We start from the raw sequence: 10222 nt of genomic DNA on the forward strand, positions 1-10222 counted from the left end.
ACAATCCTGTTAACGTGAGTTAGTTCAACGTACATACAACTAACTTATAATGTAGCCTTATTATTAGGTTTACCGACGCCTTCCATGTGTTTTTGGTGATTCTAAACCATCACAAACTAAAGTAGCAAACGCAATGAATAAACCGCCTTTGATTTGGAACTTTTTTGTCGCTATCAGCTTGCTCGCTGGCTAATAACAGTTAGCATGGAGACCAGACTCTGGTAAGCTGTGTTTAATGTGACGGTTAGCTCCGACGGAACCTCTCCCTCCGCTGTATAGCTCCGAGATGAGGTTCCTCGTTGTTTCCTGCCGTTTGCGGTCGACATTGTCGCACATTTTCCACTTTACATGTTTCTTACCCCTTTCTGCACATCGTATCCAAAAAGCAAAGCATTTGCGCCACTCTCTCAGATGTTTTAAGTTCTAGCGGAACATAACCGCTTCCAACGAGTTGAAGAAAGTATTTAATTTGCCTCGGTTTTCATCCGGTTCCATAATATTTTGCATTAGAAGATGCAATTCAACATTTGACCAGTAGGGTAATCAGTAATGTTATCTCTACGGGCGCAACTCTTGCGCAATGTCTTAAAAACATGTAACCGGATGAAAACCGAGGCAAATTAAATACTTTCTTCAACTCGTTGGAAGCTGTTATGTTCCGCTAGAACTTAAAACATCTGAGAGAGTGGCGCAAATGCTTTGCTTTTTGGATACGATGTGCAGAAAGGGGTAAGAAACATGTAAAGTGGAAAATGTGCGACAATGTCGACCGCAAACGGCAGGAAACAACGAGGAACCTCATCTCGGAGCTACATAGCGGAGGGAGAGGTTCCGTAGGGGCTAATGTGACGGTATGAACACTTGAACAGTGGTGGAGAAAGTACTCAAAGTAAAAGTATCAATACTGCAGTGTAGAAATACTCTGTTACAAGTAAGAGTCCGGAATAATAAATGTACTTGAGTAAAAGTACAAAAGTATTGGTATCAAAATGTACTTTGTACCGAAAGTAAAAGTACTCGTGATATATGATAACTTGTGTAAAAACGGGACATTCTGATTTTTATTACATATTATGTTTACAAATCTTTTGAAAATAGCAGATCTACAAGCTCACAGTGAGCTGAGCTTGTAGATTGGCTATTTTCAAATGGTTCAAGTGGGTAATGTTTTGTAGTAACAATAAAAAAAATTACAAAGTATTAACTAGTAACTAACCTGACGCTTCCAGATCCAAGAAGCTTGCGGCACATTTTGATGCTGTCTTGAGAAACGTAGTTACTCAATACCGCCCCCATCTGGCAGAGTCAGGTTAACTAGTAACTATTAAGTAGTAAGTAAAAAGTAAAAAGTTTTCAAATAAATGTAGTGGAGTAAAAAGTACAATATTTGCCTCTGTGATGTAGTGGAGTAGATTTGTTAAAAAGAATACCTCAAAATAGTACTTAAGTAAATGTACTTAACTTTAAATGTAGTTACTTTACCCCACCGGGTAAGCTGTGTTTAATGTGATGGTATGAAGTGGAGGAATTGGAAAGTAGCTTTTACTGGGTACGTTTACTCAAGTACTGTACTTAAGTACTTCTTTACATTACTTGAGATTGTACCTTCACTCTAGTCAGAGTTTGAATACAGGCTTTTACTTCTTGTAAACAGAGTAATTCTAAGGTTTTCAGCCATTCTGCTCCCACTATTTTCTGTCTCTACTCAGGATTCTGTCATTCTGCTCATTACTGGTTCTGACTTACATTTAGCTGCAAGCAACTTAGATGCTGTCTGCATCTAAGTAGTACAATGTTCCATTGACAGCCATTTATGAAACAGAAAAGTCCTGACTGTATTTGTATTAAATGACGATAAACCTGCCAATATTGCACCTGTATGGATAGTGTGGGTTGTCTCTGTCTCTTTGTCTGGAAAAAATGTAATACAATCCATCGTTGTCATGTTATAAGCAACTTTATGTTAATAAACTCCATGCAGCCATGAGTTTTTTCTGTGTGTTCAAGTTTGGAAGCGCTCGTTGTAAATCACTCAATGTCCTGCGTACCACCCGGTTTGAAATTGCACATAATTATGCTGGACTTGGAATGATTTACAACGAGTGCTTCCAAACTTGAGATGGGGGTTCGGGGGGAACAGCAAAAACCACACCTCCATTATATGTGCTTGACGTGGATAGAGGGAGCACTCGTTTTGGTTCACGTGATAGCATATTATGTTATAGTAAGATAGTAACATTTTGTGTTTAAATCTTAAATTCAGTGTTTTTTTTAAAGCTTTTGAAGTGCTGAATTGCAAGTTTGATTTCTACTTGGGAATAGAGACTTACATTTTCCAGTCATGCTTTTATCACGGGTGAAACTTGTCTTATATTCCACCCTAATTGGTATTAAAATGTTAACAGTGACAGTCATGCTGCTACTATTTTAAACGGTACGTCGCTCTCCTGTCCACTAGAGGTGCTGACTGTTGTGACACCCCTTAGCCAGACTAGCGACCACCACAGCTGCAAAGAAGGCGAAGAAGCCGGAGGAGCCTCAGGCTGCGGTGATGGAGGAAGAGTATGAGGAAGAGGAGGAGTATGTGGTGGAGGAGGTAATATTTTTAATTCTTTTTTCTTTCTCTTGAAATGTAGCACTTTGAGATATGGTTCAAATATAAAGTGCGTTACAAATAAAATTTATTCTTCTTCTTATTATTATTAGGTGTTGGATCGACAGGTGCTGAATGGAAGGGTGAAGTACCTCCTCAAATGGAAAGGTTTCTCAGAGTGAGTCCAAGCCTCCTTTTCTCCTCACATGATAAGCACTAATCTCTGAGTGGAACAAACTCCTTCCTGTCTATCGACCCGATGCACTCGGTGCATATTAACCCATTAAGACCGGGAAAGCATAATTTGTGTCCTTTTCAGATTTCTTTGTCTATTAAAAAAACATAGCAGATATACAAGCTCATAGCGCGGCACCGAGTGAGTATATATATATTCAAAGATTTGAAAAAAATGTCACGATTTAAAATAAATAGCCGATCCACAAGCTCGTCAGAAATAAAAAAAATTACACAGATGCGTTCCCACTTCTCAGTCTTAATGGGTTAAGCAAAGTTCCTTGATATATTGTCATGATAGCCAATTCCACACCTCACAATAGTACAGAATGGTACACACACTTCCGGTATCCTAAGTGGACACAGTCAGTCACTCCACATGAACATCAGAACTCGCGAACGCCCTGTGATCGCTGTTGATGGATCTCTAGAGATTGTGTTGCGGTCAGGCCTGGAATTCATCATTTTAGGGACTAGGCCTCTTGACCTTTGCCAAATGCCAGGGGAGGAAGGCCATCAGTCAAAAAATATATATTTTAATATTCTTAAAAATGAATATGTATTTGCCAGACCCAGGGGGTCAGGCCTACATGAGGCTTTGTCGGTCCCTCTTTCGTCCATATATGGTGCATATCATATATGGTGCTTACATGTCCCTCTTTTTGATTGGCCAAGCTTAGCGTGACGTAGTGCTCTGTCGGCCATTAGGGGTCTGGCAGTACCAGGTCCCCTGGTTCCCTTGTTTTAATACATAGTATAACAGTCAGTAAAATAAAATAAACCAAAAGCTGTTTATTTCATCAAATAGTTTATTGGTATTTAGATTACCAATATTTGCCAGACCCAGGGGGTCAGGCCTACATGCGGCTTTGTCGGTCCCCTTTTGCTATCGTTTTCGTCCATATATGGACGAAAACGTTTTCTTACATGTCCCTCTTTTTGATTGGCCAAGCTTAGCGTGACGTAGTTTAGAAACCATTCAGATTTCCGGCCATTCAGATTTCAACCACTAGGGGTCTGGCAGTACCAGGTCCCCTGGTTCCCTTGTTGAAGTAAGTCCTGAGTCAAAAGTTCATACACTCTCAGCCCTGGACTAATCAGAGTCACTGGATTCATTTGAAGATGGGGAGTCAGTCACCCAAATTAGGGACGCCAGGTTGAAAGTGGTTACAATTGGGACACATTGGCTGCATAATTGCAGATACCGTTGTCATAAAAAAATAAAATAAGGGTCGATTATGTCACCCAAACCGGGCTCTAGATGAAACTTGGTTTCTATAAGCCTGGTGTTTCTGTGTGTGCAGTGAGGACAACACGTGGGAACGAGAAGAACACCTGAACTGTCCCGAGCTGATCGCTGAGTACATGCGGAAACGCAAAGAGACGGAAGAGAAGAAGAGGAATACAGACAAAGGACAGTTGAGAAGAAGCAAGAGGAAGAATGTCAAGGTGAGAAGGAGAAGGAGGGGATAGAGGAGGAGGAGGGGATTGTAGGGTGGTAGAGGAGAGAAAATCCAGTGGACCCCCATCTGAAATGAGGGTTGTGTTAAACATTAACAAAATTAGTCCAAAGTTTTCACACTATTCCAATATTTTTTCCAAATGTTTGGAAAATAGCCAATTTACAAGCCCACAATGCGACGCATTATGAGCTAGTAAATCAGCTATTTTTGAATGGCCAAAGTATAAAATGGGGTTAAGGTGGTTAAACTGATTGTATTGTTAAACACACATGTGTTCATTAAAGGCGCTATATAAATTCAAGCTATTATTAAAGACTTGCTAGGTGCTTGAGGATGAGAGGCTGCAAGGGCTCCAAATGGTATAAAATGAACGGAACAGCACTTTTAAAATGATTCATTCATGACACTTCACATCACTTTTTAAACTCTTACTGCCCTTACTGACAGTCATTGCTTTAAAGGCTGTGATTGTTGATTATTATATTTATGTTATTCTGTTCGTTTTAATCTGTGTTTAGATTAGGGGTTGTAATATTCATTTTAAATTGAATTTCCATATTCTGTATTTACTTTTCTCATTTCTTGTCTTGTATCCCTTATTTTTTATATCTTCCATTCCGTCTCCCTTTGAGAACGGTGAGAAAGCACTAGGTTACTTGTTTGTTGACATTCTAACCTTTGATGTACCTTGGTTTGACTGTTTGTTTGTTCCTTTAGATTAAAATCATCACATGTTTCATCAGCATCAGTTCACCTCCATCACTGCCATTTCCCTGTACTGTACTGCCATAATAAATACTTCAACATTCGATCTATCCATCAGGTCCGCTGGTCATACTTTGACAGGTATCCTGATGTCTGAATATATTAATTCCCAGCAACCAGATTAGCTGTCTTTAACAGGCAGGCAATATGATGTTGAATAACATGAATCAACACATAACCATTATGTTCTCTTTCAAAGGTTAACAGGCAGACAAGGAGCACCAGTGTCCCAGACAAGGTGACCACCAGGGACTTGCTTGACCTCTTCATTGAAGAAGCAACAACGGTGGTGGTTGACGCCGGAGAAAAACTGCCACAAGCGGCCGACCAAGAATCTGAGCCATCGGACCTGTGTTCTGAGTGCCAAAAGTTGTACCAAACAGCCAAGAAGAAAAGTCCGCTGAAAAACAAACTCTTGGATAATGGTGAGCACTGTTTTGCCCAGTATTAGAATGATGGGACAACCTCAGCCAAATAGTGGTAACATTTTGTTGGGCCAGTTTCTCTGCCGTTATATACTGACGGATACCCAAAGTTCACCTCACTGTAAAGTGTCTGGAATGTTTGGAGTTTTTATCAGCCTGTCGACAAAAAGCTTTTCTTTTTGTGTGAGTGACATGTTGTTAAATTGGGCTCTGATTTGTTCACCAGATCCTACTTCCTTGACATGTGACCAGTGGTTCCTGCAGATGAAGCGGAGCACAAGACAACACAACGTGAAATTGTAAATATGTGCACTAGAAATAAGATTGATGGGTTTGGTGTTGGTCGATTTCTGGTTAATCGGCAGCAGCTTTATTAACTTCTTTTCAGGACTCCTTGGGAGTGTGACCACCACATCATAAAGCGTATCAACAAAATATTCAGAGAGAAACAGCAGAAGGGCGAGAAGGGCCAATCAACCTGTGCCAGACAACACGTGTTCCTAAAGAGGTATGGATGATGTCTACGTGTGAACCTGCAATGCACTGGTGTCCCATTTTCTTTTTTTGCGTTTAATTCTGAGCAGAATACCTTTATGGCCAACTGTTTAACAAGAACAAATATGGGATTCCATATATTCAATAAGAAAAACAGTAGATAGGAGAGATAACGCACTTTCCTAAAGAGGTAACAAACACATTTTTGTCTTCTTTTTTTACTCAGTGTTAGCAGTGACAATACAGTACATGAGAAAACATTCAAAGATAAGGCAGTCATCGTTCCATGTCCAGATATGCAAAGCAATCCACCACTCTCAAAACGTTTGCCCCTGCTGAAAACCATGCTACCGAAGCAAGCTACCAAATTGCTTGTTGCATTGGATTTGCTGACCGTCTTTGGATTAATGTATCTCTGTGGGGAGATATTCTCACACCATATATGAATAGAACAAATATATTCACCAAAAATATTCATCAATATCAAATATTTGTGTGCAAATGTCCAATATGGGTGCAATGAACAAAGCAAAAGAAAAATGGTGTTCTTCTTGGAATAGAACTGAATACCAACTGTCACTCTAATTCTAGAAACCTTAAGTGCTGTACGGTGGTCATTAAAAGGGGGAGGAGGACTACAAGGAAGAGGAGGAAAAAGCTGTCCAGAGACGTCGCCCAAGACAGGAGTCTCAGCAAGCAGCCACGCTCAGATGACAGCGGCCTTTACAGCGACCCCAGCCTTCACAGTGACCCCAGCCTTCACAGTGACCCCAGCCTTCACAGCGACCCCAGCCTTCACAGCGACCCCAGCCCTCACAGTGACCCCAGCCCTCACAGCGACCCCAGCCTTCACAGCGACCCCAGCCTTCACAGTGACCCCAGCCCTCACAGTGACCCCAGCCTTCACAGTGACCCCAGCCTTCACAGCGACCCCAGCCTTCACAGCGACCCCAGCCTTCACAGCGACCCCAGCCTTCACAGTGACAGCCATGAACCAAGCAGCATCAGCTCAAGTAGCAAACCTAAGTGCATTGAGGAGGAACGGTCTAATGATGAATGCTTTGTGGTGATCCCCACTTCTCTAACCTATGACAGAACCGTCCAGCTGACAACGTCCCCACACAAACAGAGCGCAGCAAAGAAGGAGCGTTTCAAAGTGTTATTTGATAAGGCATTATCAAACTTCGCAGGTACGATTGAGAAGTACGAGAGCTAGTGAGATCATTCAGCTTTTATTTTATTTCCTTATTCTGCCTTCGGTTGTGTCTTTTGGATCCCTGTAAGGAGAAATATATGTGTACATCTGACAAGATAGTCTTTTTGTAGTTTCTTTGTAAGAGTTACTAGAGATATCTGGAAAAAATAGACAGAAAAATATTGAGAGAAAGATAATTGGTAGAAGTTATGCTGAGGTTCGATTTAACAACCTAGACTTCAGTACAATTAACAAAAAAATATCCCCAACATTATTGCCTGAAACTTTAAATGTTCTTCCACAAGCAAGACTTTGATTCTTGGAGGATGGCTTTCTAACACAACTATTCTCCCCAACCTCCCTTGTGTGTAATTGTGATCGTGTTTCCATAGAAACGGCTCCTTGGTTTTTAAAAGCTGCTTTGAACGTTTATTTTTGTTGTCTTCTTTGATAAAAGTGGACTTCTCAGTTAGGAGTTTTTTGTTTTGTTTTCTGATTTCACGCTAAGACATTTGATGTAGTGAATGTGGAAAAGTAGGCCCCTTTTACAGTATGACAATGTAAAAATAAACAAGAGTCTGTGCGCTGTAAAGTAACGTGCTCCCAGTCAATAGTTTTGAAGGTCTACTATAGAATCAGTCCCTTTACTGTATGATCCTTTTAAAGGGGTAGCTCCAATCTCTCTACTGGTAGTATAGATGTCTCTGAGCGAAAACGTACTAATAAACACTTTAGGAATGTGTTAATCAATAAGTTCTAGTTTGAATGTCAGTGACGCTGATTTGAAATCAGTTAACAGTGTTATTATTTCCTCAAATTATATATTTTTGTATGCACAGGACCTTTGTACTGTTTTTATTGTGCGAATAATTAAAACAAACTAAAAACAAAACAAAAAATAGGGACGTGAATACATTTATTTTCCTACTTGTGTGCTTCTGTTTTATATAGAGCATAAGTGGTTAATATCCACCAAAAGATGATGGAGGCACATGTCTCAGAAGTATTTGTGTGAATAGATAGACAATCCGTGTGTAAATGTGTGATCTGTAAATATCTTCCGCAAAAAAATATAATTGTAAACTCAAATGAATATTTAGCAAATACAAATACACACACATTTCACAAGAAAATATCTGAGAAAGAATACATTAAATTAATTATAAATAAATTAAAAGCACTGTTGTGAATATCTGACTATTGACTAACATTTAACACTTTTGAACTGTCATTCATTATTCAGTTTTTATTTGTAAATCCAAAAGGCTGTTGTAGATTTCAATTCTATACTTGCAGATGTGCATGTTATGGTCCACACCAGAGCCTTGTATTGGTCCACACTTGTGAGAGCAGTAGTGAGAGTATAGTATGTGGATCCAAGAAGGAGGAAGAAGGTGTTTGGCTACATCTAGAGGGAAAAGTAGGGACTACATCATTAACAGATCAGAGCAGGATGGACAGCTGCAACCCTACTAAATGTGAAACCTGAATCTAATCTTATCTAACCTTAAAGGGATAGCTCACCCAAAAAAAACAGTTTTTTCTATCGATGAGTCACCCCATGGGGACCTGAATTCATGGATATCTTTTAGTTTTTGTCGCATTCCTAAGCCAATAATTTGATGACCAGTAGGATGTTCCGGTAGGAGACACAAAGAAGACTATATTATTGGCTTAGGAATGCGACCAAAAAAAAAAAATCATTTTGGGGGTGAACTATCCTTTTAAACCTAAAGTTAACCCTTACCCTAAGCCTTAATTTAAACGGGGTGTAAGCAATATAACTTTTTGTTGAAATAAGTATTAAATAGCTCTAGATACCCATAGTAATCATTGTTATAGATTTTTTGTTCAAACAGGGTGTCTCTGTCTCTCCATCTCTAGTACAAATATTTTTGATATAAATTTCATCCTATCAGGGGAGAGAACTCATACAGGATTAACAATTGAATTTGGAAGTGAAACAAAAACAATAGATAAAGAGTCGATAAAACTGGAATTGGAACACTAAGCTTATAAATGGGTTCTCTCTCTTGATTGGATGAAATTGGTGACCCACCTGAAAATGCATTTTCTATATAATAAGGAGCAGGAACCCTGTTACTGAAAACACACTAATTACTATAAGAATATAGAGCTTTAACTTTTTAACAAAAAGCTTTTTGTTTTAACCAAAAACTATCACTTGCTTACAGTACCTTTAATACTAATTCTAACCCTCTTTGGACATTAGAATAGTAAAGGAATAACAGTCTAATCCTCAATTAGACAAAGAACAAAAGCATAGTTATATGCGTGAAAATAAAAACATTGGAAAACGTTTATACAGGAATTGAATAACAAGACCATCATACTCACTCAGACATTGGCAAAAACATATTCGTACAATAAATTGAATTTGACATCTATTTCAAATTCCTTGGTCATTTCTGCATCAACTGGTCTGTAAGTTAAAGGGATGACCCCCCCAGGTGTTTAGTGACCTGGCTGGAAGAACAACTGGCAGCCATAACAGCAGGGTTCCTTCCTTAAACTATTTAGAATGGAAGTGTTCACTTCACTCTGGTTGACACCTTGTTGTTATGGTGACAATGGGGTCACTCAGATGGCTTGTTTAATCAGCGCTCCCTCTTTGTAGTTTTGTTTTAGTACAAGTCAAATATAACACATTAAACACTTATGATACATGATTTCCTAAAATCGCAATATGTGACTTAATTAAAAAGGAAATTTGAGCCAAAATGATATAATTGTTTGCTGGAGTTGTTTTGTTGTTTTTCTCGGTCTCAAAATATTGTCCACACAGAAATATATAGAATTGATTAGCATTTATGGGTATCCATTTTTGCATCTGCTATAAAATTGTAACCCTAGATCCACTACTGATCTTTTTTGACTATTCTTACACGGATAATGAATTACTTGAACAATTGATGTATTTCTTCTAAAGCAGTGGTTCTCAACCAATTTCTGGATCAGGGCCCACTTGAAAATCTTTCATTTTCAGAGCATGTTTATTTTAATGATCAATCAATCGATTGTGTTGCGGCTT

At 39.1% G+C, this 10222-nt stretch overlaps 1 protein-coding gene across 1 annotated transcript; it reads left to right on the top strand.

Annotated features, from left to right (window-relative positions):
* Positions 1-8005, top strand: LOC308091172 (uncharacterized protein). Its single transcript, XM_080436594.1, has 8 exons — positions 1-221; positions 2459-2596; positions 2707-2771; positions 4132-4276; positions 5255-5480; positions 5707-5779; positions 5869-5988; positions 6567-8005. Exons 2-8 carry the CDS (start codon positions 2552-2554, stop codon positions 7189-7191), a joined length of 1299 nt encoding a protein of 432 aa, XP_080292720.1. The 5' UTR covers positions 1-221; positions 2459-2551; the 3' UTR covers positions 7192-8005.
* The last annotated feature ends 2217 nt before the right edge of the window (positions 8006-10222 follow it).

Source organism: Gymnoscopelus braueri (assembly GCF_963280865.1).
Source record: "Gymnoscopelus braueri genome assembly, chromosome: 1".
In the NCBI taxonomy this organism is placed as follows: Eukaryota; Metazoa; Chordata; class Actinopteri; order Myctophiformes; family Myctophidae; genus Gymnoscopelus; species Gymnoscopelus braueri.